The 27,958-nt window shown below is 38.9% G+C and overlaps 3 protein-coding genes across 6 annotated transcripts; 1 reads left to right on the top strand and 2 right to left on the bottom strand.

Annotated features, from left to right (window-relative positions):
• Positions 1 to 148: 148 nt before the first annotated feature.
• On the bottom strand, positions 149 to 4,046 carry gpha2 (glycoprotein hormone subunit alpha 2; the record flags this gene model as incomplete). The annotated part of the gene is made up of 4 exons (XM_034676720.1): positions 149 to 991; positions 1,081 to 1,265; positions 1,480 to 1,612; positions 3,927 to 4,046. Coding segments are annotated over 4 exons (543 nt in total), but the record flags the coding sequence as incomplete, so codon positions are not given.
• On the bottom strand, positions 3,988 to 19,636 carry LOC117807419 (membrane-anchored junction protein). Of its 3 annotated transcripts, none has more exons than XM_034676719.1 (10): positions 19,386 to 19,614; positions 19,127 to 19,237; positions 15,920 to 15,965; positions 15,695 to 15,770; positions 15,384 to 15,494; positions 15,231 to 15,259; positions 14,747 to 14,868; positions 12,057 to 12,120; positions 10,295 to 10,464; positions 3,988 to 4,149 (listed from the first exon to the last, which is right to left on the bottom strand). In XM_034676719.1, exons 2-10 carry the CDS (start codon positions 19,228 to 19,230, stop codon positions 4,146 to 4,148), a joined length of 726 nt encoding a protein of 241 aa, XP_034532610.1. In that variant the 5' UTR covers positions 19,231 to 19,237; positions 19,386 to 19,614; the 3' UTR covers positions 3,988 to 4,145. The 3 variants fall into 3 exon arrangements, with proteins under 3 accessions (XP_034532610.1, XP_034532607.1, XP_034532609.1); XM_034676716.1 differs by lacking the exon at positions 3,988 to 4,149 and adding an exon at positions 9,471 to 9,889 and having other exon boundaries at positions 19,386 to 19,636; XM_034676718.1 differs by lacking the exon at positions 3,988 to 4,149 and adding an exon at positions 9,471 to 9,889 and having other exon boundaries at positions 19,501 to 19,627.
• A 1,988-nt stretch (positions 19,637 to 21,624) lies between these two features.
• On the top strand, positions 21,625 to 26,730 carry LOC117807418 (glyoxal reductase-like). Of its 2 annotated transcripts, XM_034676714.1 has the most exons (7): positions 21,625 to 21,700; positions 21,810 to 21,864; positions 22,640 to 22,920; positions 23,146 to 23,291; positions 25,743 to 25,882; positions 25,965 to 26,123; positions 26,238 to 26,730. In XM_034676714.1, the coding sequence occupies exons 1-7, from the start codon at positions 21,651 to 21,653 to the stop codon at positions 26,415 to 26,417; spliced, it is 1,011 nt and encodes a 336-aa protein (XP_034532605.1). In that variant the 5' UTR covers positions 21,625 to 21,650; the 3' UTR covers positions 26,418 to 26,730. The 2 variants fall into 2 exon arrangements, with proteins under 2 accessions (XP_034532605.1, XP_034532606.1); XM_034676715.1 differs by lacking the exon at positions 21,810 to 21,864 and having other exon boundaries at positions 21,638 to 21,754.
• Positions 26,731 to 27,958: the final 1,228 nt, after the last annotated feature.

The raw sequence follows: 27,958 nt of genomic DNA, 5'->3' as shown, positions 1-27,958 counted from the left end.
TAAGGACTCTGTTTGATGCAAAGTCTACAGTAAGGGATTTAGAGAGTGTAGGTACTACATAGCTCACTGAACGGTAGACGCTATATGTTTTGTGTTCGTAGAGTGAGAAAAATCAAACATTCATGTAACAGATTTTAAAGTTGCAGAATAGAAATTTATTGAAAAAAAAAACGGTTTCATCACAAAACAATACAGTGCATTCTTTCTCTTTTCATTTCATCGACATTTCCAACATTCTTTGGTTTCATCAATAGATATTATTTACAAAATGTCTTTGAGTTCAAATTCATAAATATAAATAAAATTTGTACATTCTTTGGTCTTTTGTCTGTGGATAGTGGTTATTGCAAAGAATGAATGAAACTACCAGTTTATGACATTTATGTTAAATCCAAAGGTTTGTAATGTATTGAGTTTTAATTAATAACAGGTCAAATAGGCTACATAACTGTCTTAAATGTAAAACTGATATGATAACGTCTTCTCAGGTACAGAGTTTGATTGATTAGAAATCTGGACTGTCTGAAGTTGAACTTGCTGGATGAGAAATAGTGGAACAATTGTTTAGCTGCTCACAAAGTCAAGTGTGTCAAGCCTCAAAGCAAAGTAGAAACTCCACTTTTCAGAAAACCTCACACATCATATAAAACATAGCCACACACTCACACACTCACATGAAGACGCACTCACATTGACAGCTCCTATTTGGAAGACATTTTCCTATAAGCAGGGTTTCCCACGTGGACACAGATAGAAAAAGGATTTGTTACTGCTGTATTACTTGGACCTCGTTTGTCAAAGTTTGTACCATCTATCTAACGTAATACGTGATAATGTGGTTCTTAGCTTGGTGCCCATTTGATACACAGCATACTGTCTTCATGTGTCAGTAACGGGACTTGCGGCACATGTCACAACGACAGGCTTTTGCTGTTATGATCTCCATTTCCTCGTGGTGATGACCTTGAGGGCAGTCCAGACGAACTTTGACCTTAGAGAAGACAAGCAAGAGGACATGATGAATTTGTGAAGGCTGCAGTTAGACTTTCTTTTTCCATCCAGCACAACATTTCCCTTTACCTTAGCATCCTTGCTAATAGTACAGCATTGTGAAGCAGAGGTGATGTTGTGAGTGAAGTTTGATGCCACCAGCACTGAGTATCTGGATGGGAAGGCGCTGGACTCGCAGTAGCCCACACAAGCATAGACCACGTGGGTTCCTTTACATGTGCCACGGCGATCACTGCGGATGGTCACGTTGAAGGCTGGAGATCAGGGAAAAAGATAGAAAAAGGGACGCAGTCTTTTATTAAATCAAAATAGTTGTATTGTAATAACTTGATATGAAATGAACCTCTAGGATATCTCTCAGCTAGAATGATTTTGTAGTGCTTCTTATTGGTTTATGTGAAAATAAATGAAGGCTGTTCTATACGCCTGAAAGTCTGAGACTGTCTGAGAGTGTCATTTATTACTTACGGTGCAAGTGACACCCTGGGGTGGGGCCATCATAGCTCCAACCAATGGGAGAGAAAAGTAGCAGGAGTGACATCACTGGAAGGACCAGCAGGCAGAAATGTGAGGTCACACACAGAGACATCTGGATGGAAGCCTGGAGGGACCAAAAAGGAGGAAAGCTGTTACTTTAACTCAGAGTTTTTCAGAGGTTTTCATGAAGTAGTTCCAACTTTTATAAGTAGGTGTTTAAAATTTGAGAAAAAAAGCTGAAGGTAAGTTGGAAAAACGTGAAGACATTAGCACTGTGAGTAGAGGCTTTTCAAAGAGATGCCAGGATTAGAGGTTCACATGTACAATAATTAAAAGCAAATAAATAGAAGATAAATAAAAACACTGCATGAGATTAGGTGATGTGATGAGGTCATGATTATAAAATACTTGGCCATATAGGATAAAAAGGATGAGAACAAGCAAACCTGACTACTAAAACGATTTCTGATAAATCATATACTTGAGCTGAAGAACCTGATCTGATCTCCTCTCATCTGGTAAACCATCCCCCTCTAAGTGTTGCCCATAGCCCCTTACTTAATAGGTGATTTCCCATTCTGCATTTCTGCCTGTGTCACTCAGCTGAGGAACAGCCAATGTGAATAAAAACAGTACTGTCTTTCATTCTCTTTTCAGTCTGCCTCATTTAACAGCTACCTGCTGACACACGTAAGTACACAATGTTAGAAGCGACTCATACAGGCATACGAAAAGGTGAAGGATCTTTTCTTCATCTGTGTTTCCTGCCTCGTGAACACATATAGGTAGGAACATGTACACACACTGTATGTGCACACATGCATGTATGATGTAGGATCTTGAGTTAGTGTCCATTCAAGCACGTGTTCTCTCCCCCAACACGTGTGTAAATAAAGTCATGATTTCCCTGGAATTCGGTGATCCCGACCCTTGACCTCTGAAATGGCAGCTATTTCCAGCTCTGCTTCCCTCCTACTTGAACGTTGAGAATTGCTGCTGTGTTGATGATGGAACGGCCCAGGGGACGCCATTAACGCTGCTGGTATGACCAAATTAACAGGTCAAGAATTGTGTGTGTGAGTGTGTGTGAGGACATTAACCCAGTGTCAGCTGGTGGGGCAGGGGGGAAATGCCCGGCTTTTTCCTCTCATGTGGGGTTTCCATGCCTGAAGGTTTGTTTTTTTGTTGAGGAAAGAGGGTTGTTATATGCGATGGGAGGGCTGCTGTTCAAGACCACCGTGCAGCCAGCACAACATTAGCCCCGGAAAAGTGCTAACCCTTATATACTGATAAATTATACACTAACATATAAATCAAAACTACCAGTGCTAGAAGGGACAAAACGAGGAAAGTGTCTGGTCTTCAGTTCAGTTATGTGAAGATAGTTTCCATCAAAACTAAATGACTGTCATTCAATCAAACTCAAACCAACACAGATTACAACACTTTTGGCAATTTCATGAGAAATTTCATTTTAAAAAACAGACATTTGGAAATTATGAAGGGAAAATATCTCAATATAAGTTATTTATGATGTTTTAGTCTGTAATTGAACTCACATATAACGGACAGCTCAGACTGTGTTCTAACTCTATGGTTAACGCAGACATATATATCAGTAGGGTGGACCATGTGCAGTACTAAATACAAGAGGCTTCATTCTGCAAAGTGAAAGAGCAAACACCTCGTATCATTTATTAATCTGACTTGTATTCATATTTACTAAACAAGGTGAAATGTATTTATTTTTCACCCTAAAGCAACATCACAACTTGTGCAAAATGGTGCTTGGGGAAATGTACAGTCTTAATGACGGGAGCAAATCTTTAGAAAAAAACACAGGCACAAAGGAGACACATTCTGTCACATTGCATCTGTCATGTGAAGCTCCAGTATTATGAATATTTGACTTTTTAAAGGGAATAATCCTTGTCGTTGTATATAATTCATATAACAAATGCTTATTTTTACAGCGATCAAACTGTTGGGACAGTAGAATTCAACCAAGTGGTAAAACGTATGATAAGCACCAAAACTTACTTGCATATTTTGAGAACAAGTAAGTGTTAAAACCTTTTGCATAATTGCAAAGCTTGAAAGCAGTCTTAAGTTTGAACATCCACTCATTCATTAAGGCCAATGTATAAAGAAGCTGCAGAATCAGAACTTAATAAGATGTGAATTTAGGGAAACTGTACACATATTTCAACCTTCAAAGCATTCACTTTAAAAAGGTTAAGGGGGCAATTTCCCAACTTTGTCACTAAATGTTACTTGTGGCCCATTTCTTGTAACTTAAGAAAAAATATTGAAAAATTGATTAAATTAAAGAAGAAACAATTTATTTTTTTAGATAAAACATCAAAGAACAATCACAGGCTCTAAAAGTCTGTTTCACCAACATGCAGACTGGTGTGTGAAAAGGAGCTCACTCTTACCTGAAGACGGACTGTAGTGCAGGAAGTGCAGCTTCTGGAGTGCAGGGCAGGTGTGTTGACTGACAGGTGTGTGTGTCTGTTCTGAGCCTCATGCGGGGATATAAGTAACACAGGTACGAGTGAAGGCACTTATAGCTGTGGACACACCCACAATTAGAGAGCTGAGAGTCGCTGGATCTTTCCTTCTTTTTTGTGGGTCCTCTCTCTCCTCTTTTCTTTCTACCTGCAAAAAAGTGACGCTTTCTTAAAAATGTTCAATTTGCCTTTCGCTTCCTTCCTGAATGTCTTCCTCCCGCAGTGTTACCATCTCTATGTCCCTCCACCTTCCCCCTAATGCTCTCTGTTTTAAACCATTAGGGGCACCGTTGCTGTGACACAGAGGAAAACTAGATAGGTTTTCCATCATTGCACCACCACAATAGTAAGAACACACATCGCTCTACCTCACATGCATTAACACACACAAAGGCATGGGGCCAAATGCATAGATTAAGTTAGTATCCCTGCCTGCCCCCTCCAACCACCCCAAAAAAGAGGAAAGAAATGGGCCTCTTCTGTCACTTGATACAAACTAAGTGATCTATCAAATACACAAAACGGGAGACATCACACACTCACACACTTACAAAAGTCTGCCTGGATTTCCATTTGCGGCTGCAAGCGGAAGGGCAGAGTTGGGTCAGAAGATATTGTGGGTTTGGGTCATCTGTGTGTGTGTGTGTGTGTGTGCGTGTGTGTGTGTGTGTGCGGCACATGATGGGCATTTTGTTGGGAACGCCTGGCTCTGTTTCTCGTCCCCCTTGTCTTAAGCAGAGGATGTCAGCTTAGCAACCACCTCCCAAACTCCTTCGGGTAAAGTGATCTTTTAATAGCCTCTTAGATTATTTGTTGGACATTTGCAGCAGTAACAAACTGCTACATCAAACCACAGATGACCATGATTAGCTCCCTTAAAAAATATCTTTAAACCCCACAAGTGTCTTTTGTTTTCTCTTGCTGAGTATCCATGCAAAACTGGGTTTCAGGGTGAAGTAACAAATGTCTCAACTGGCTGGAACAGCAGGAATCGGAATCAGCTTACTGAGGTTTTTGGTTTTTCAATGAGACTTCCTAAGAAGTTTGGACTGGTTTGGGAATAATCACTGTTGTGGGTCACTGAAGCCCACTGTGACACTGTAGCCCACTTATATTAGGCCATAAAAATAAATGACTCTCCTGTAAAAGAGCTATCTTTGTCCTGACAGAAAAACGGGGCTGGATGTGATCCAGTTTGTGATTCATACTCACGTTTTGCTTAAACTCACTACTCTGTGGTTTGATCCCAGGTGTTATATTCATCTAAGTTAAATTTGGGGTTTTGAGCTATACAAGCCGTCTTTTATTTTTAAGGAGGACAAACTACAGATTCTGGTTTGACCTTTGATCATCTTCCATGAAAATATACAGTTCCCTGAGGAACACCACTGTAATGTAGTCCTGCTGTGTTGAGTCTGGTTCTGCTCGAGGTTTCTGCCTGTTAAAAGGAAGTTTTTCCTTGCCACTGTAACTTGCTAAACACTGCGAGGTGCAATGCTCATGGTGGATTAAGATGAAATGAGTTTGAGTCCTGTCAGTTTGAAGGGACTTGATCTTATCTTGTCTTGATGTTGGGTCTATGTTAATAGTATAACATAGAGTACGGTCTAGACCTGCTCAGTTTGTAAAAGTTTGTTGGGATTTGGCGTCAAAGTATAATTTGTGCTTTTAGGATTAAAGCTAGCTCTAGATTCAAGTAAGCAAAACAATCACAACTTTTAGCATTGCTGCTATCATCACCACTGCACATGGTTTACGTGTCTGTGTAGCTAAAGTTGCAACAACCTGCTCCACTGATGTTTCTAGGTTTGCTGGACAAGTATCAGTCATTGACTATATAAATAATGGACATAGTATCCGGGATGTCACCCATCTTTTCCTGAACACTGTTTTGAAGCCAATCGGCGGCGGCAGCCATATTGGTAATGCGGAACTCAACCAGTTAAAGTGTGACATAAAGAGGCTGAGTTTGAGCCCCCCAGCCAACAGCTACGTGTTCCCGCCTTTAAAAACTTGTCATCTTAATATCTTCTGAACCTTCGCGTTAGAAAAAAAATCACCCCCATACAGTGTGTGTCAATAGAGAAATTAGCTACGTAGAGCCAAGCTGTTTTCTGAACCAGGCTGTAAACATGTTTATCAATGCTGCAAAGATCGTCTTTTTTGAATTGGTGTGTATGTGGTTTCTGGTTTTTCTGCAGCCAGCCTCAAGCGGACGCTCAATGAATTACAGTTTAACACTTCTGCATGGGCTTCATATTTTGAGACCGGAGGTTGCCACTTGGTATCAGTATGAAAATGTCCATGTTGTTTGGCTAATGTAATTAGCATGCTAACTAAAACTAAGGTTTTACTACATTGTTTACCAACGTGATGCTAACGAAAACCAATGGTTTTACCTCACCATACCATACGTTTTATGGTGAAGCTAAATATTCCAGATCAATTATCTGTGGATTGATTTGATGTGACGTGTGTGGTCTAGTTCTCTCCGCTGTTGCTCATGTTAGTCAAAGTTAAAAACCATTGTCAACGGGTTTCGACCAATCAGAATCAAGTATTTCACACAGTGAGAAGGACTAAGAAAACTATAGGACAGATTACAGTTGTCAATTCCTAATTCAGGATATGCTCTGGCTTCCACTGTTGCACTCTCACACTCATTCTCACACTCACACATCCTAAGGAAAACACAATCATCATCTTATGGCCCCTTTACCCAAAACATTCCCAATCTGGTTATGTCAATGGAAAACAGAATGTGTGACATCATCACTTAAACCCCCCCACCTACACTCACACAAAACAATTAGTGTGTTGATTATAAGTTGCATGGACGGCCATAGTGTGTGTTTCTTCTGATTCCATGCCAACCAGAGAGAGAGAGAGAGAGAGAGAGAGAGAGAGAGAGAGAGAGAGAGAGAGAAACTATAAATATGAATGGACTACAACACTTCATCAGGAGAGAGTTAGACATGAATGAACTTTGTTAAACTGAACTTGAGACCCCTCTTGCTCTCTCTCTCTCTCACTCACTCAGACACACACAGAAATATCTCTTGTGTGACTCAGCCGGGTGACTGATGTTTGTATCAGTCAGTGGCCCCGTCATTCTCGGCTGCCGTGGAAACCATGGCGTCTTGAATGACTGTAATATCATTAATGTGTCCACTTCCACTTCGGCCCTGTTATTCTAATCTCAGTGTGTGTACGTATGTAAACGTGTTTGTGTGTGTGCAAATTAAAAGATGTAATTCACGTGTGTCTGTGTAAGAGTGCATGATGCGTGTCTATGTTTTGGATTGACGTTGGGGTTGATATCACTGTCTGTGTCTGTTATTCCAAGTGCTTTATGTGTGTGCGTGTGTGTGTGTGTGTGTGTGTGTGTGTGTGTGTGCTTTATGTGTGTGTGTGTGTGTGTGTGTGTGTGTGTGTGTGTGTGTGTGATGTTTGACAGGATATTGTGTGTGGTCAAAGTGTGTAAGTGGATGTGACTCTGAGATAAATGATGTGTGTGTTATTTTGGGCTCTATGACAATATAAGGAGCGGATTAGACAAAGTTTTCCTGTTTCTAAGATGATGTTGTCGGGTTGACCCATTTACCCCCATGTGCAAACACACACATCCAGGCATTGCCACGTGCATGCACACACACACACCAAACAGCAGTCATAAAAATATAATTTACCCCCTTTTCTGCAGTTTTGATAGTATATAGGAAACATATATATTGTGTATACCTAGCTAAAACACAATCACACAAAGATAGAACACTTAGCTAATTAAGATTGACAGCAGGAAAGTCGAGTTTCCACAAGGCTGCACTCACAGGAGCTCAAGGTGTTCACTTATGTGGACATACAATCACAAAACACACATACAGAACACACAGGGGAGTGGAAATTTAAGCAACAGTGTGCATTGTCTTCAACTTTCACCAAAATAAAGCTCTGGAATGTGTACTTGTGAGTTCATACGACAGACAACGTGGAACCATTATGCTGAAACTTGTTCCTGCTTGTTTCCATTTTGAACAACAGATCCCCAAACTACTGGAGGAAGAACAATGATTAACCAGACAATTATTAATTCAGAACAATTATTCAACAAGTGCCACTGAGACAACTCTGAGTTTAAAAAACACAATGTACTGCTGAGTAGTTTAAATCAGACTAAGCCTGTAAACAAACTTTGCACTGTTCAAGGCAGATTGTTAAAAGTCCTACTGCTTCAGCTGAAGAAATGAAGCTCAGCATCAGTTATCATTCATTCATTTCACTCCCGCTCTCTTTTGATTCTCTGATCAGCTGTTTATGATCATTTATTTAAGTACCAAACAATAATTTCACATTATCTCTATGCACCAATCATCCTTCTGCTTTCAAATTGTAAATCTGCTCTCCTCTCTTCAGCTGTTCTTCATTTCAGTTTGTTCTTCATTTCAGTTTGTTCATCATTGCGATCCTCCGCCATCACAGTCCCCTCCAGTTCTTCTTCTTAACACTGTCCAGGTGTAGCTCTACATAAGTCTATGCCACACGCCACATCCTTCCTACCCACCACTGTTAGTGTCTACACCCATCAGGCGGGGAAATCCTGTAACCCCTCTCCTAACCTCATGACATCTTTGAGTAAAGATGTCATGATGGAGCCAAATTATCAATCTTTACTTATATAGCGCCAAATCACAACAAATGTTTTCTAAGTCTAAGCCTATAGCAGCGTAACTAAGAGTTGGTCCAAGCCTGATCTAGCCCTAACAGCTTCATCTAAAAGGAAAGTTTTAAGCCTAATCTTAAAAGTACTGATTGGTAGATTATTCTGGTAGATGATTCCAAAGGAGAGGTGCCTGATAACTGAAGGCTCTACCTCCCATACTACTTTTGGTAAATGGACTTGTACTTACATAGCGCTTTGTATTCTTTCTTACCACTCAAAGCGCTTTAACACTACTCGTCACATTCACTCTTTCACATCACATTCACTAACTGATGGTAGAGGCTGCTATATAGTATCCATCATTATTGGGTAATCTTATTCATACACATTCACAACAGCGGGATTAATTTGGGGTTAAGTGTCTTGCTCAAGGGCACTCTGGCACGTGACTGCTGGAGCTGGGATCAAACCGCCAAACTTCCGACTGATAGACAACCGACTCTACCCACTGAGCCACAACCGCCCTGGCTCTACCTCAATTACTACTTTTAGAGGCCTTAGGTACGACGAACAGGCCTGCATTCTGAGAGCTTAACCCCAGCCACTGCACACTTCAGTTCCTTCTTTTCTGAACTTGTAAATAAATAATTATTCACTTCAGATTAAATCTATTTGAAAGTCTTAAAGTTGGAGTAAGTGAGACAAATAAATACAAGGAGCTTTAGGAACTAAGAAACACATATAAGAAAGTGTTACAACAGGAGGACACAAATGAAAAGAGGTTGGCAAAGAACAAAAGCAAAACCAACTGTGGCTAGATTAATGATGAAAACTGTGAAGTAAGATTTATTTCAGTTATCCCTATGTGGTACTATGAAACAAAAATGATGTGCCTTTCCTTCTGAACAAAATCAAATATCATGAAATCAACAGCCATGAATGATTTGGAAAAAAAAAAAAAAAATCACTTTCAGTATCAGTAAAAATGCTGACACCCTTAAATAGTGAATTTCACTGTGGAGCAATGTTAGTATCTGTTAAAACCTGTGCAACATTTCCAGAACAAAAGGAGAACTAAAAAAAAGGACACTAATGATGCAACACAGCTACCCATTTTTTTTACACTGCAGAACTTTTACCAAACAAACTAGGATGACTTTCCACCACTGGACCAGGTAGATCCTCCTCTCAGGGATCTTTGACAAACAAGGAGAAGGGAAACACACGGCTGCAAAGAGAGAAATAAAGGAATACTTATTTGCTCTAGGTAACAAAGTTCCCAGAGTACAGAGTACAGAGTACTGTGACTATGCACCCAGACAACAAGACTTCTGAACACATCAGTCATTTATGTGCCTAAGGACATCACCACATCTCATCTTAACTGATATTTCTAAGACTATTGTAATTTCTATGATTAAACCAGCAAGATTTACCCAAGTCGTTTGAGTGTTTGATAGTTTTATTCTGGCAGATATGCAGTATTCGGCTCAGGTAAAATTGGGACCCTTGCAGTGTGCAGATTTATGGATCTGAGCATGAGAAATTGTTAACTGTTGGTGTGGTTATTCTAAATCTGGCTACCCAGACTAAAGGTGTACATGCCTACAACTCACTGTGCCATTGTACCAACCTGGCCAGCCGAGTCAAGATCCCAGGCTTAACAGGTGAACCACCTTTGGAGTCTGAAATTTCTTCTTCCTCTTCGTCCTCCTCCTCCTGTCTCATGTCTGGAGTCCCATTTCCTCTGATAGTGTTGAGACCAGATTCCTGCTGGGGTACAATAGCGTCTTTGGCTCCTTCCTGAAGAAAAAGGTGATAAGAGTAATGGTTAAAAGTGAAGAAAAGATAGATTTTTTCCCCCAGTAGTACAAATTAAGAGCAATTAAACTGAGCTAACACCAACTGTCTTATCATTTCTTTGAAACTGTAAATACTGTGAGGAGGGATTGCTCTGTCCTGACCATAGACTGTATAAATATTGGACATAGTATCCATGACGTCACCCATCTGTTTCTGAGTGCTGTTTTGAAGCCAGTCGTTGGCAGAAGCCATATTGGAAATGCTGAGCGCAACTTAACTTCTGTCGAGCTAGTGTGAGGTAAGAGGCGGGCCTTTGTGCCTCCTAGCCAACAGCTACAGTGTTCCTGCCTGTCAATCTAGTCAGTCACGTCCTTAAAAGGGCAAAACTCGTAATCTAATATTTTCTGAACTGTTGCATTAGAAAATAGTTCACTCCCCGTACAGTGTGTGGCGATTAAGAAATTAGATACTCAGATCTAAACCGTGTTTTGTACCAGGCTGTAAACATGTTTATTTATGCTGTCAAGATTGTCTTTTTTGAATGGGGGTGTATGTGGTTTCCGGTGTTTCCGCAGCCAGCCTCAAATAGACGCTCAATGAGCTGCAGTTTATAACTCTCCGCATGGGCTTCATATTTTAAGACCGGAGGTTGCAGCTTGGTCCTGACATGTTAAGCAAAGGAATGAGATTTGGACCCACATTTTTTTTTCATTCCAGGTTTTTTAAACATGTTTCTGTATGATTTAAAAATGGGCATTTTTTGTCTTTAAAAGGGTCTTCTTGGGTTTTGAAGCCAGTCTCGGAAGACACTGTAGAAGCTTCAGTTTTGTACTTCCAACTTTTTATTTTTCAACTTTGGAGGCTGCCATTTGGCCTTAATGAGCTTAAATGTTAATGCATTTAATTCATAGAGATGTAAAAAAAAAACGTACCTTTTGGCAACATGTAAATAAATAAAAAACAATGCTCAACAACCAATGCTCATCTCAATCTTTTTTAGCACTGGTAGACTTGTACTGGCCCGTCCCTCTCAGAAATACATAACTCATGGGCTGACATGATTAGTTTAAATCACTTTTTCCACCGAAAAATAATTTAAGTGGAAACATTAAAGCCTAGCGATGAATGAGGTAGAAAAAACCCTGTCAGAGTGGACAAGTTTAAAAACTCACAGGATCAGAGGAGATGAAGCGCCACAGATTAAAACAGAGTGAGGCGTGGGTAATTTTAGGACTATGTTGCTAATCAAACTGAAGCACACCACCAGAGACACACAGAAACATGTCCACTCTCCAGCTGATGTAATGCTATTATTAACCTTAATAACACTTGTTATCCTACCTGTCTGCGCTAATGTTAGCCTGGGGCTCCAATAAAGACGGCGATGCTACAAGTGTGTGTTTATATAAGAGGCAGGGAGGAAACGAAAGTGTGTTGTGAGATTGATGTTGGAAGATAACACGTTGGAACCAAGTCAATCTAAACTACTGTGGGCTGAAATGATGGACTCCTTACCTTGACATTAAAGAGAGTGACATATCAGCTAACCTGTGAATTTGATGAGTAAATGATTGAACATTAAAAAGAATCACCTTGTCAACATGTCCGGGTTCTCCTTTGGCCTCTCCTCTAATGCTTAAGTTGTACAGGCGCTGCCTGTTAAAGTTGGACACAGACAAGTTTATTCATATCTTTGAGTGAGGTGATGTCACTTTTATTTGGAACAGAACAACCACACAGTTCTCCTTTAAAAGCGCCTCAATTGTTTGTTAAAATCAAAGACTAAAGGAGACACGAGACTCAGGAAAAAAACAAACACTCTACATCTTTACCCCTCAACAACAACTTTGAAACAATTCTGAAAAGTCAGCTTCTCAATAACAAAGTGGATCAGGAAAGTATCACACTATCATTGCACCATAATATTTCTGCTTGCATACAGAGGCTTTGAAATGTATTCTTATCTTATTCTTCCAGAAGGTTTAAAAGGAAAACAAACCATATTTCTCTTCATGGCACACATACACACATGAACACATGAACACACACACACCTATAAATGCCATCTGTGAATAAGCAGTTTTTAGGAAGCCTCTGATGATACATAATCCTGTCAATATGTATGAGCTTACACACTCCCTCTGTGTGTTTTTCTGTAGTGTCTTTGTTATGACTTGTAAAGAGTAATAGTCAATGTGGTGAATGTAATTCAATGAGAATTGCTCACTGACACTTGATTTCCTGTGAACAGGTAATGATGCTTGAGGCCTTGCTGTTTCCAGGATGTTTTCACAGTTTGTGCATCTGAGTGTGTTTCTGAAGTTAAAAAAAGACAATCATGGTGCGTTAAAATAACAAACAAGTGAAGGACAAGACCTTGTTTGTGTGTGTGTGTGTGTGTGTGTGTGTGTGTGTGTGTGTGTGTGTGTGTGTGTGTGTGTGTGTGTGTGGGGGTGGGTGTGTGTGTGCACATTTTAAATAATCACTTCTGCCCCAGTGATCTGACTGTCAGTGTGATTGAGGTGGCGCCCGTTCGCCTCTTGTCTGTTTCATAACCACAAGAATCCCTGAAGCATCAAAGTGTGTGTGAGTTTTTTTTCCCTGTGTGAACCCAGGGCAGTTGTTTGAATAGATGCTTAGTGAATTATTGAATAAGAACATGTAATATTATTTATACACAGGTGTGTGTAGACACGTATAACACTAGTGTGAACAAGCTGTTGTCCCCATTATCTTCAGCTGCACATTATGTAAAACAACACCTTTAAATCAGGTAGTAATTTATGTATGCCTGATTCTGTCACATAACATCCTTACACTGAATAAAGCTCAGGAAGAAGGATAAGCTGAGTGACTTTGAGTCTGTTTATTTTAATAACAAGTGTGTGATATCAATAAAATTCTCTTGTCATGGTATGTGTAATGTTATACCATAGCACTAAGATACAGTACATAACAATAATGTACCTTTTTTGCAAAATCAAGACTTGAAACTTGAAGTTTAACCCTACCACTATCATCTACTTCAGTCATGCACAATAATTTGTATTGATTAGCAACCCATGCTAAAAGGCTAATTATTAAAAGGACTTCCACTGTGTTTATTAAGACTAAGTTGTTTGTACTCTCTCTCTTATTCTCCTCTATCCCTCTTTCTGACCCCAACTCGACGAGGCAGATGTGTGTCTAACATGGGTCTGGTTCTGCTCGAGGTTTCTGCCTGTTAAAGGAAGCTTTTCCTCTCCGCTGTAACTAGCTAAATACATGCAAGGTGCAATACTCATGGTGGATTAAGATGAGATAAGGCTGAGTCGTATCCTGTCTTGATGTTGGGTTTTTGTTAATAATATAACATAGAGTACGGTCTAGACCTGCTGTGTTTGAAAAAGAGACTTGAGATAACATTTGTTGTGATTTGGCGCTATTTTTAAGTAAATAGCATATATAGTCTTATTACCCAAGAATCTTTGCAGAAAGAATGTTGGACCAAAACTCAAAACAGTGCGCACTATTTTGATGAGAAATAGACCCAACTCAGACAGGCGCACACACACACGCACACACACACACACACACACACACACACACACACACACACACGATCATACAATTGCTTAGTTCATTCACTCACTTAACTTAAAACAGTTTTTAATGAAATAGATAAAAGAAAGATGTTTTCTTTTCAAATGTCTCTTAACAGACATATGCATCACATTACTGAAAATGTTATTTCTTGGTACAATAAAGGAACCTTGGTTTATATTTACTTATCGTTAAACATGTAAAGCTTAAATTAAATAAGATAAGATCATTCTTTATTGATCCCTGGGGGGAAATGTGGTTGTTGCAGCAACACAGACATGGCAGCAAGAGAAGTACAAGAATAATAAGAGTAGAACTATACTGGTATCTGCACAGAAACAACAGTGTAATTAATAATATAAAGAGTGCAATATTTTCTATATTATTTTACTGTGCCTTAATTTTTTTTATAGTTTTTATTGTGTTAATCTAAATGCTGAATTCTTGCTGCTAATGTGAAGAGCTGCTGAACTGCCTTTCATTCTCTCACAACAATGACAACAAATATCTATTCTATTGTATTCTAAAAAAAAAAAAAAAAAGAGTACAAATATAGAAACAATAAAATGACATAAAATACATAAATAAAATTTAGAGTTACATCAGCTGTCACACAAAGGTAAAATAAATAGTTATATTATACAGGGCAGTTAGCAATAAAGTAATGGATTAGCTCTACATTAGAAAAGACAATACTTACCCAGTGCTACAAATCTTGCGCTCATTCTCAAACTCATGGATTAAGTCCTTTAGTATGGCCTCCTCTAGTGGTGAATCTGTTTTATAGCGCTTTGTCTGGGGCTCAGACACAGCGTCTTCATCCTGAAACAAACACATTGTGCCATATATAAAACATTGTATGGGGAGACTTTGTCTTTTTTACTCAAATGTGTCTCTACTCTTAATTTAAGTTCATTATCAAACTCAGGAAGTGAACTGGTACCAGTAGTTTTGGTGGTATTCACCTTAAGAAAAATACATTGCCACAGATGATTGACAAATGTATGGAAAAAAAGTCAAATCTTAATGTAAGAGACAAAATGTTAGTGTAAAATGCAAATATTAATCACCATTTAAATATTAGATGAGAATAAAATAGCTAGTGTGAATTAACGGACTACTACTGGAGAGAGGAGACTTTCATTTTTAAACTCTGATTAACAAAAGCAACCACAAACACTCACTGAGCTCAACTTCTCCTCTGCTGTTGTTCCTGAAACAAGAAAAACACATGCAAAAGATCTATACATATCAAAAATCAGGATGTATTTTGGCTCAACATTTGTCTCTATTGAAAATGATGTATTTAGATTAAGTTGATGTGCTTTTGTCCTCACCTTTTTCCATATTTTTCTCAAGGTAGAGGAAAATAATAGACGGGTAGGCTCTGAGATTATCACCAGATTGCTTGCAAACGGCCTGTGACCCTCCCTCCCATAGCTTTTTGTCTGATAGTTACAGTTAAAGAAACACAGCACACCTGTATTGAATCAGTATTTTGATCGTCATGAGTAGACAATCAACAGCTTCATTCTTTGATCTATAGATGGATATAGATATAGAGGAATTAGCGGAACAGGTAGAAAGCTGAAGGACATATAAAAACATGGCTGAATGCACAAATTGTTGAATGCACTGCAGAGGATACAAGGGAAGACATTGAAGTGGGAACTGGAGAAGGGTTGTAGACTGTCAAGGTTGCCAAGAACAGTTCTGACAATTTCCTGGAATAAAAGGGGAAAAAAGAAAGAGAAATATGAGCCAGGTCACATTTAATCAGGTAGAGATGAATCTTATAAAGATGAGTGTGAATGACAATGATTTATCACAGCTATTATGAATGCTGATGGAGCTGAGCAGTATTCAGAATTACCTCCAGCTCTTGATTGAAGCAGTTACCTTCCATAACTTCCTCTCCACTGATGAAAATATATCATACACATTATGGCATCACCATCACACATTTGTCACATTTACTGTGTTATCATACATTATGAGCTGCTCCAGTTTTGTTACTTATTATACTGGCTGATTATATTGAAGCACTATATATATATCAGAATGCCTTTTTCTGATGCAAAATATGCGTTCAAAGGGCTTTAACAGAATGACTGTCAAAGAAACACTTCAAATAACATCTTCATCCTGGACCCTTTAAGGAATCTAGGATGAGTCAGACTCTTATTATGATGTTATTCCTGAATAAAGATATAACTGTCATGTGGATCCCCTCAACAATGGTGTATAAAGTACTTGAAAGCCATACTTGAGTAAAAGTAAAGATATCTTACTTGAGGTAAAAGTGAAAGTCACCCACTAAAAAAGCACTAGAGTAGAAGTCTTGAAGTAGCTCAAATTAAATGAAATTAAGTATCAAAAGTAAAAGTACAAAGAAACAAAACAGCTAGAAATTGTTGTTTCTATCACAAGCTTTATTAAGTTTAATTCTCCCTCCCTCCCTCCCTCCCTCCCTCCCTCCCTCCCTCCCTCCCTCCCTCAGCTCCCTTCTCCTCTTGCTCCTTTCCTTCCTCCCTCCTTCACCTCTTGCTCCCTCCCTCCCTCCTTCTCCTTGTGCTCCCTTCTTTTCTCCCACTGCTCCCTCCCTTCCTTAATTAAAGTCCACAAATTTGCGGTTCATCTTCAGCAGAAGTTGGTTTTCAAAATTGTGAGAGTTCAGTTGTGCTCTTCGTGGGCTGAAGACAAGTCCTGCAATGCTAACTAGTCGTTGACAGGCTGCAGAGGCAGGTAGAGGTGTGTTCAGCTTCACAGACAACTTGCAGAGAGAAGGGATCGAATTCAGTATTGACAATATGGTATCCATACTTATTACTGCAGTGAGATGATTCACTTACCACAATGTGTTTTTTTAGGTTTGACGGTGAGTTTTGGAATGCGATTATTTTGAGTTTTTTGGGCAAACACAGGAGGCACTTCATCCTGTAAGATGAATCTTTCATCCCGACTAAAGCAAAAAGGTTTTTTAGATATGGCCACGGGCGTCTTCTCCTGAAGCGCAACTAGCAGGTGGAGGTGTGGTGGTATCTCCACTATCACTAGTCGACGAGGCTGCTTCGTTCATGCTGTTGAGACTGATGAATGTTCACAGGCTGTGTGTGGTCTCGCTGAGATGAACACGCACAGTCCCTATGATCCATATATCCTGAGACAATTATATTCACACTTTATTTTGTAGCGTGTAAGTATGATGACAATATAAATGTAGCGGAGTAAAAGTGAAAGTTGCAAAAAATACAGAAACTCAAGTAATATATGAAACTACCAAAAGTACTTTGTTCCTTTACACCACTGTCCCTCGATCCTCTTGTTTTGCAGATGAAACAAATTTTAAAGGAATCACACATCACAGCATGTAATGGTAGCCATTACAGTGTTTGAAAAAAAGAAAACTGTGATGAAAGATCTGTGTATCATGCTGTGAATCATCCAAAGATGAGAATGAAGAACATTTTGCAATGTTTTGAAGAACCAAACCCTGGGGCGAATGGATGCAACACAGATCTTTTTTCCCTTTGCTGGTTTATTTGGTTTATGGAGATTTTAATGTTTCAATCTTTATGTTCTAATCTAGTAAAAAAAGAAAAAGAGATGGAACAAATAATGTGAGAACTTATTAAGAATAAAATGGAAATTATCAACACCATGTGCAGTTTGGTGTACTCCAGAGTCATGTCAGTTTAGAAAGAAAATAAGAAATAGCCCCTTATCCTCAAGCAGTTTTAGTGTTTCCTCGTAGACTGAATAAAAAATGAACGTAGTGTCCGTTACGTCACCCTTCGTCCGAGCCAAGAAAACACCATAAACCACATACAAACCCATTCAAAAACGACGATCTTTGCAGCAATAATAAACAATAATCGCAATAATAAACATGTTTTGCAGCCTGGTTAGCTGGTAACCTGAGTAGCTCATTTCTCTATTGGCACACACTGTACGGGGGAACACCACAGTGCAGAAGATATTAAGATTACAAGTTTTGCCCATTTAAGGACATGACTGACTTGATTGACAGGCGGGAACACTGTAGCAGTTGGCTAGGAGGCTCAAAGCCCGCCTCTTTACCTCACACTAGCTCGACAGAAGTTAGGTTGTGTTCAGCATTTCCAATATGGCTCCCACCTAAAATCGGCTTCAAAACAGTGCTTCCGAAACAGTGCTTCCGAAACAGATAGGTGACGTCACGGATACTACTTCCGTCAATCATACAACAGACTATATAAAAAATGGATGTAATATCTGTGACGTCATCCTTCGTCCAAGCTAGTGTGAGGTAAAGAGGCAGGCCTTTAGCCTTAACAGCTACAGGGTGCCCGCCTGTCAATCAAGTCAGCCATGTCATAATTTGGGCAAAACTCACAAGTTTAATATCTTTAAAAATACTGAGTTATGGGTCGCTGGTGGCCAAGCGGTCTAAGCGCCCCACATACAGAGGCGATAGTCCTTGTCGCAGAGGTCGATGGTTCGATTCCCGGCCTCGACCATTTGCTGCATGTCTTCCCCAACTCTCCACATTTCCTGTCTGTCTTCAAATGCCCTCAAATTTTAAAAAATAAATAAAGACTGAGTTATAAAAAAAAATCCCCCCGTACAGTGTGTGCCGATAGAGAAAAGAGCTACTCAGACCTAAACCATTTTTTGAACCAGGCTTCTGGTGTTTTTGAAGCCAGCCTCAAGCAGACGCTTGATGAACTGCAGTTTTTAACACTTCCACATTGGCTTCATATTTTAAGATCGTAGGTTGCAGCTTTGCAAGAGGATAAAAACAGTATGTGAAAAATGATTTAATTTCTAGTGATAACCGGCTATCTCTGGTGTATCATTGGAACATCCTCCTCGTTTATTTAAAAAAACAAAACAAACAAAAAAATCCACTAAGTTTTGCAACTAAAGCCGATTCTCAAATTAATTCTAATTTCCTGCATACTACTTCTTTAAATTGAATTATTAAATTCATTCCAGCTTTGCAGTTGTGCTTTGTAAAAAGGGAAAACATTGGAGATAATGATAATAATGGACATGAAGTAGAAATGAGATGCTGTGAAGATGTAAATATTCAGCTTGCCTGTAGCTGCTGCCTCCTCTGATCTTGAACTTGTAGATTAGGCTCCCAGCTTTGAAGAATCGAGTTTCAGGGAAAGGGAAGGAGAAGGCTGACAGCATGGGCATGGCTGATCTGAATAATGTGGACAACAAACATGATAAAAATAAACAGTTATCATCAAAGAGTTACCCCATAACAGTGTTGAATTACTTTAGTAAGCTGGCTTAAGCATCATGCCACAGGTTGTAATACTGACTGCATCAATGTAGAAGTCACTCACTTATTCTTTCTGTCAGAATTACCGTAATAACTGGTGTGCGCATCGAATTGATGAGCTTTCTTACAGCAAACTTCAATCACACAAACTTCAACTAGAACCCTAGATCAGACCTCACCTTGCCTCGAGATTAATCTTTGTTTATGTTGTAACAGTTTAAATGTTAGAGGCTAGCGGTTAGAGGCATAGGTTAGAGGTCTTTACTGGCTTCCTTTACTCTTATATTAAAGCAGCAGCTGTAACTACACCGACGCTCACTACCGCCAACTAGCGGTTTGGGGTGTATTTTGTTTTTTCAATTCTGGTAAAATATGCACTTAGTTTCTATGTAACATTGCTGTACCATTATAAAGCATATTGTAGGAGCCATTTGTTTAGGCATTTTTGTAAACCACTAGATTGGTGATGTTTTCCCTGACATTGGTTTATTTTTGAATGCCTGCTGATGGTCACCAGGTGTACAAATTAGGGCATGTAGCCTAGTCTTTTGTTGGAAAGTGAAGGGAGCACAGGGTTCTTACCATACATACATGCATTCAAGCTGAATGAACAAACTGGACAGTGTAAGTCACATTCTTTTCACTGCAATAAATGGGAACATCACCCAAAGGAAAATCTGGTTTTGGACATCAATTTAATTACTCTCTGTATTCAACCGTGCGTAAGGACAACCACATCACCTCCCAAAGTGACTGGAAATGGAAAGGTCAAGGACAGTCACTACATATATCATACAGTATTTTCATATTTATAATTCTGCTGACTATAAATCTATACTTATATATAGTTTTTAATTTTATCTCATCCTGCACTGACTCTCTGGCTGATAATATGTTGTAATGCATATAACATTAAATTATATATTAATAATAATCATTATATTATGCTATGTTATATTATATTATTATTGTTTATTAAAACTGATCATGTTACCAGTATATAGTAATTTTTACTATCTTCATACAGTCATATTACATACACATATAAATGTATTCATCTATACTACTTACAATATGTCATAACCATCTCTTTCTTTTTCTGACCTAGAAAATGTCATTCACGGGTTTGTCACCTCAAGACTATTGCAATGCACTCTATTCTGGAATAAGTAAGGGGAACATCGCTAATAGAAGTGAGCACATAACTCTTTTCTTGCTGACCTTCACTGGCTGCCATTTAATCTTAGAATTGATTTTAAGTTTGTATTACTTGTTTTTAAAGCCCTACATGGTCAAGCACCACCATGTTTTTGTTACCTCTTAACTCCCTATGCTCCCAATCATTGTTAAAGATAATCAAGCAGAATCCTTTTTTATGTTCCCGAATCTCAACTTGTAACCAAAGGGGATCAGGCCTTTAGCTTTGGAACTCCTTGCAAGATGATCTTAGGTTAGCTGAGTCTGCGTCCTCTTTTAAATCTTCACTAAAAACCTTCTTTTTTCGTAAGGCTTTCTCTGAACTGGTGTGCCATTAATACTTAATTTGTTTATTTTCTGTTTATTTTGACTTCATGTTATCACAGTTTAATCAGATTGTTTTTTAATGTAAGTCTGCATGGTACTTTGTAACTCTGTAATTACAACTATTTACACTGTGTGTAAAACTTGTATATACCTTACATTTTTATTCGTATTTCTATTTATCTATTTTTATCTTTATTTATTTGAACTTATTCTCTATTTGTGCTTATGTAAATAAAGTATTATCTTATCGTATCATATTGGACAATACTGAGAGAATACATCAACTTAATTTGATCAATCATCAGTCTGTTATAATCTGTTATGTCCCTAGTCTCACAATGAAATAAAGTATGTTTATTGCCTTTCTGTGGTACCTTGGTATTCATGTTTAGCAGTTTGGAATGAACTTTTTTACTATTTCCACTGATAATACATCATACAGTCTGTGTAATGAACACGTTTGTCCAGGAGATGGCGCCATACACTTGGTAGACTGCTTGCAAGTCTGTGCTTGTAGTGTTCAATCTTCCACAGGCTTTTAGTCACGAACAAACCAAATAAAATACAGCAGGCTTTAAAACACAGAGGGTGTAATGGAACGGAGTAAACGTTGAATAAAAAAAAAACAGATAAATATATATTAAATGAGTGACCCTGCGTCACATGCCCTGCATATTTTCCCGAATATCAAGGGACATAAAAATGTTTTGCTGCTTCGCCCTTAACTCCCCTCGCGCCTTCCGGTCGGTTGGCCTCCTCTGATTGGCTGTTTCTCATGATTCGTTGCGTCAGAGCAAGTGTCACTATGGTGACGGTGGAAACCCAAACCAGCCTGTCAGCCTGTCAGCCTGTCACGTGAGTATCATTGCACCACGTGGAGCGGACATGGCTAGGCTGTAAAGTTACCCTGTAAGTCCGACTGTACTTTAGCCTCATCAGACTTTATCTTGACTCTGTTTCTCAGAATAAGAAAAGACGACAGGTTGTTGGACCTTAAAAATACAGTAAGAGTTCCAAAGGTGAGATGATCATTCAAGCTGCTCACTGTCTTTGTCTTTAATAAAAATACTAAGAAGTTTCTTATTTATTCCTCAAGGATTATAAACCAGAATATTATCTGTAACATTGTTGGCTTCAATTGTGTGGCACACTTCCTTAAAGCTGCTGTTGGTAGTCACAGAGTAAACATCTGTTCAGAGAGAGGGTTTTTGAATGTCATCACTAGCCCTCCCAACCAGATTTCCTCTTAGCCCCCCAACACAGATCAGTGCATGCTAAGGTGATTATTGAGCCTGGTGGGACAGCTCAGGGTGTTTTAACCGTTTTCTGTCCATTGTTGATCTGTAGCTGAAGAATGAGGAGGGAGGCAGAGGACTCAAGAGGTTACAGGATACTGTGGACCAAGGCACCAAAATAAATACATAAAGAAATAAAGAAGTAGTGCAGTCATGATAGTGCCAGACTAGAAGGGGCCGCCCCTTAACCAATCAGGACAGAGGATTGGAGATTAGCTATGATTGGTCTGTCATAATGGGACCAGGGAAATAGTAACATTGCTTGATACAAAGGCATTGGAAAATGCAGAGATTTCCGAAATAGTCCACTTAAATTAATCCACTTACTGATGAGTGCCGATGGGCATTATGACCTTTTCTCCAAACCCAGCAGAAAAAAAGTAACTTTTTTTTACACCAATCCTACCAACAGCAGCTTTAGCTCATGAAATCTCATTTTGTCTTATATTCATTTTCCTCCTATTCACCCCCTTCTTATTTTACACCATTCATTCCAAAGAAAGTACACAGAAGCCCCCCTAAGCCATATCAGATGTCTGCCTCCTCCACCACCCCCTCTGTCCTCCTGAACACGGGGGTTCAGATGCCCCTTCTGGGTCTGGGAACCTACAAGGTGCTGTCTGCTGAAGATGTAGACAAGGCTGTGGATGCAGCTCTACTGGCTGGTTACCGGGCCTTTGATAGTGCAGCCGTGTACCAGAATGAAGCTGAATTTGGGAGAGCTCTCAAGGAGCTCCTGCCCAAACATGGATTAACCAGAGAGGATGTGTTCATAACCAGGTGAAGTATAAGCTCATATGCCTTAAAAAGAGCAAAGCATGGCATTGACTTTGAGGTATAACTATGCAAGGCTGAATTTGTACCTTTAGGATTTGATGAAAGATAAACATATTGATGGAATACACATTCTGTGATTTGTATCGAAGTACTGTCAATGTTTGTCTTTCAAATGTTTAAACTGTGTAATTCTTATTTATCTTTCTCTCTCTTTCTGTCTCCCTGCAGCAAGCTGGACCCAAAGGATCAGGGTAAGAGAGCCATGGAAGGAGCCCTTAATAGCCTCTCTCGGCTGGATTTGGGTTACATTGACCTCTACTTAATCCACTGGCCAGGCACACTGGGTCTTGATGCCACTGACCAACGCAACCGAGGTAAACGAAGAGTTCACATCGAGGCAGAGGGTTTTTTTTACTGCTCCATATGCCCCCTTATTAGATATCAGTATGATGCTTGATGCTCTAGTTGATCCCACTGATCTGAACCATTACTATCACTCAACTTAATTATGGTTTTATAATAAAGTGAAGGCAGATAATGGGTGAAATTGTAGAGCATGACTCCAGTGTTGAGTTAAAAAGAAAATAATGTATTGGAAGTGTTTTCTTTCATAATATTATTTCCTCCATTAAAATTCTGACAGCAGGAAAAACCGATGACATGATTATTGTCAATTCTTTACTGTCACATGATGCCAATTCATGGGTTTGGCTTGGTATGATTTGCTTCTATCTTTTTACTTCCTTTAGAGGAACTTTCGCAACCCCAAATAATACATGAACGACATAAAGGATATCTTCATGTAGAAACTGTCCCTTTGCCACTAAGCTGGACACAGTACTCAGTGTTAACACAGACAGCAGATTGTTCTCTATGGGGTTTGTCAAACAGGTAACAGACTACAGAGACACAACACTGCTGCTCTGCCACTTATAACTCTAAGCCTTCTGTTATCTCAGTGCTCTGCAAATGTGTGCAAACATAAACCCCATCAAAGGCCTCAACAGCTGTTAATGTCCACTGACAACTAATCCAGATGTGAGTAGCTTCTGCTGTCAGAAACAGCAACTTTATTTACTCAGTTCTACATCATGATAAATCCTTTATTTTATTTTGAAATCAAAAATGAATAACTGAACACTACTCTATTCAACTCTCAACTCATTTTTATTTATATAGCACCTTTCATAGTGGAAAATAAAGGGATATGAAATACTTCAAAATAAAACCATGACGATCAAATCATTAAAATAAAATCAGATAAATATCAGAAAATTAATATAAAAATAAAATATAATATAATGATATATACAAAAAATAACAGTAAATAAAAATGATGATAAACAATGGTCATTATGGTAATTACTCCAAGTTGAAAGCCAGATTAAAAGTTGAGTCTTAAGTTTACTTTAAAAAACACCCAGAGAGCTCACTGTTTTAATGTCCAGGGGAAGAGAGTTCCATTAAAGGTGCATAAAAACAGAAAGCTTTCTGGCCGGCGCTTGTGAGAGACACATGAGGAACATTTAAAAGGGAAGCATTCGAGGACCTCAGTGACTGTGGTGCAACATAAAATGACAGGAGATCAGTATGATGTATGGAGGAGCAAGGCTGTTAAGAGCTTTAAAAACAATTAAAATAACTTCAAATCATTTCTAGAGAAAAGTTATTTCATTGAATAAGGGTTATACACTTTACAAGATATAGTTACTGTCTTTAGGTTAGATGTAAACCCTCCCATAACACTAGATTGAAGGTGCCACTGTACAGTTCATCTTCAATGAGGCTGTTCTGTTATATCACCCTTAAGATGATAAGTTTCCTAGTGCCTCTCAATGTTTTGTTCATAGACATAGAATGCTTCCCTTTTAAATGTTCCTCATGTGTCCCTCATAACTTTTGTGGAGAGAGCTTTCTGTTTTTATGCACCAGAACTGTGGAACTCTCTTCTTTTGGGCATGAAAATGGCGAGCTCTGTGGGTGTTTTTAAAGTTAAACTTAAGACTTACTTTTTTATCTGGCTTTTATCTTGGGGTAATTTCCTTATAGCCCTGGACTGTATTATTACCATTATGACCATTGTTTTAGCATCATTTTAATTGATTTTATTTTATTCTATATTTAATTTTTTCTTTGGTATTTATCTGATTTTATTTAATTGATTGATTTTATTTTAATTGATTTCATTTTTAAGTTTTTTATATCACATTCCTCTATCTTGTTTTAGTCGTGTATCATTTTATCTATTGCTGTTGTTTTCTGTCTCTGTTCTTTTGTGCATGCTTGAATGTTTGAAAGGGGCTTTATAAATGAAAATAAGTTCAGGTGAATAGAACCGTTGTTAATTTTGACTTTTCAATTTAACTTGATTTGGATTTGCGTGCCTCTAGTTGTCATGTTGAAAGTGTGATGTCACTTTTTATTACGACACATTTTATCGCATAAGCTTCTTAATGTGTTTGTCCTGAGAAAAAGGAACTAATGCGCCTTCACATGACACTTCTGGTGATGCTTCTCTGTAACGGATGTCACAATGAAAAACAACACATATCTTTGTCACGGTTGGTAGCAATGTGGTAGCATTTAAGGAAATTGAGAGGCTCCCTCCATCTTTCTCTATGTCCAAAAACATAGTGGAAAATATCTGTACACAACACCTTTATGCACATGAATATTAACATCTGTACGCCTTTTGCCAGGAATATTAAATATTTTTTAGACAAACCCGTTTTTCACAATCTGTTTTCTCACTGCCCTCCTCCATTCCTGCTATAGTTGTACATTAGTAACACTGATAATTAAGTTATATTGATATTTGATTCCAGGCGACAGAGCTCAGAGTTGGGTCACACTGGAGGAGCTGCATGCCCAGGGGAAGCTGAGGGCCATAGGAGTGTCCAACTACACACCAGCACACATGAAGGAGCTGATGCAGAGCTGCAAAACTCCTCCTGCAGTGCTACAGGTAAATTCATGTCAATGAAAAGAGGAACGATACATTACAAACCAAAAAGAACAAAGTTTGCTCTTGTGCTTTTCATTTTCAGGTGGAGTTTCACCCGCAGCTGTGCCAGAAAGAGCTGAGGAGTGTGTGCAAAGAGTTTGGAGTGTGTTTCCAAGCATACTCTTCCTTGGGAAAAGGGCAGCTAATCCCTGATCCTGTTGTCATGGAGGTGGCAAAGAACTGTGGACGTACACCTGCACAGGTACAGGCAGCACAAAGACGATTTTAATTAATTTGAAGCCATCCTCACATTTTAAGCAAATGATATATTACTTTTTAGCACATGGTAAAAATTAAAGTTATTGTTCCTCTTTAGGTGCTTTTGCGCTGGGCTGTGCAGCAGGGGATACCGGTGCTCCCCAAGTCTTCAAATCCAGACAGAATAAAGGACAATGCCAGGATTTTTGACTTTACACTGAGTGATGCAGACATGGATAGACTTTTAGCTCTGGACTGTGGGCACAAGTACTGCAGGGACTCAGCACAAGTGGTTTGACTCATCCGTAGTTGAGCACAGATCGTCTTCCATGACGTGTTTTTAGTGTCGCTGTTTTTTCAGTGTTCACTGGCAGTAAATACTGGTGGGAAACTGCCACCCTAAAAAGTTGGAGCTTGGATCACATCATCAAATGACTTTTTAGTTGCCTGTAGTTGTGAATTAGAATTTACTAGGTTAGTGGATGAAGATTCAGGTTAACCTTTTGACTGATATATTGTTGAGTTTACCTAAAATTAGACTATGAAATTGCTCTGTTTATTGTGTCTCATGTCCCATAAACAATGAAAAACCTTTCTGTTGCCTGACCAAATATTGTGTTCTGTTTTATTTAACAAATCATATAAAGTTCCATCATTCAAATCTCTATATTTTTAATTGCCTCATTCCTAAATTACACTTTAACAAATAACATCAGTGTGCTATCTCCCATCAGTATTGCCAATAGATCACCAGACATTTGCAATTAAATCCTAATAACTAAAAGAAAATGTTTAAACCAAATTTTAAAATCATCTATTAAGGGCAGAAAGTACATTCACAACTGCGAATGACTTTGAAACCATTTAGAAATAGTAAGATGATGAAGGGTTGCATCTCTCAAAGTCGACTGAAAATATAGAGCGCCAATCAAAAGCCTGTATAAAACATCAACAATTTCATCGAATGTCCTGCAAATTATACACCGGTTTAGCCCTCCTGTAACCTCAGATTTACTAACATCTTTTATCCTTGGGGTCAATTTGCCCCAAGCAATTTAAACCTCCAGAAACTGATTTTTACCTAGGTTTATGTGTCAGGCACTTTGTTTCTTTGTTGGCTACCTAAATAGCCCTTTAAATTAAATGTATGTCAAGCATAAACACAATTTAAAGCATTCAGAAGGACTTTATTTGTAAAAAATTACATCAAACTGCTGCGAATTTGTCATGCTTTCGTCGTCCCTGCCTTGTTTCTGTTATCAAAACGTATAACACAGGACACATCATTGAATGTCTTTAGAGACATGGTGGCTGGAAATATTTGTCTCAATTTAAAGGTTGGCGGTTCAATCCAAGCTCCTGCAGTCACATGCGGAAGTGTTCTTGGTTATAGTGACCTCAATATCATCCAAAACAACCAAAACAAATGTGTGTAAAATGTTGATATTCCTTATGTTAAATTAAGCCGCAACCTCCGGTCTAAAAATATGAGTCCAATGCGGAAGTGCTAAAAACTGCAGTTCATTGAGGAACTGCCTGAGGCTTGCTCGGGAAGTGCCGGAAACCACACACACACCAATTCAAAAAAGCCGATCTTTACAGCAGAAATAAACACGTTTACAGCCTGGAACAAAAGACAAGTGTAGTCTGGATAGCTCTTTTCTCGATCTGCACACACTGTACGAGGGGTGAATTGTTTTCTACCGCGGCAATTTCAAAGATATTGAGATTGCGAGTCTTCCAGTGAGAGGCCCAGCTGACTTGATTGACAGGCGGGAACACTGTAGCTGTTGGTAGGAGGCTCAAAGCCCACCTCTTCAATCGACAGCAACAATATGG

This window comes from Notolabrus celidotus, chromosome 23 (genome assembly GCF_009762535.1).
Source record: "Notolabrus celidotus isolate fNotCel1 chromosome 23, fNotCel1.pri, whole genome shotgun sequence".
NCBI lineage: Eukaryota > Metazoa > Chordata > Actinopteri > Labriformes > Labridae > Notolabrus > Notolabrus celidotus.
The sequence above is the reverse complement of the archived record's forward strand: the minus strand, read 5'-3'. Positions and strand labels throughout refer to the sequence as shown.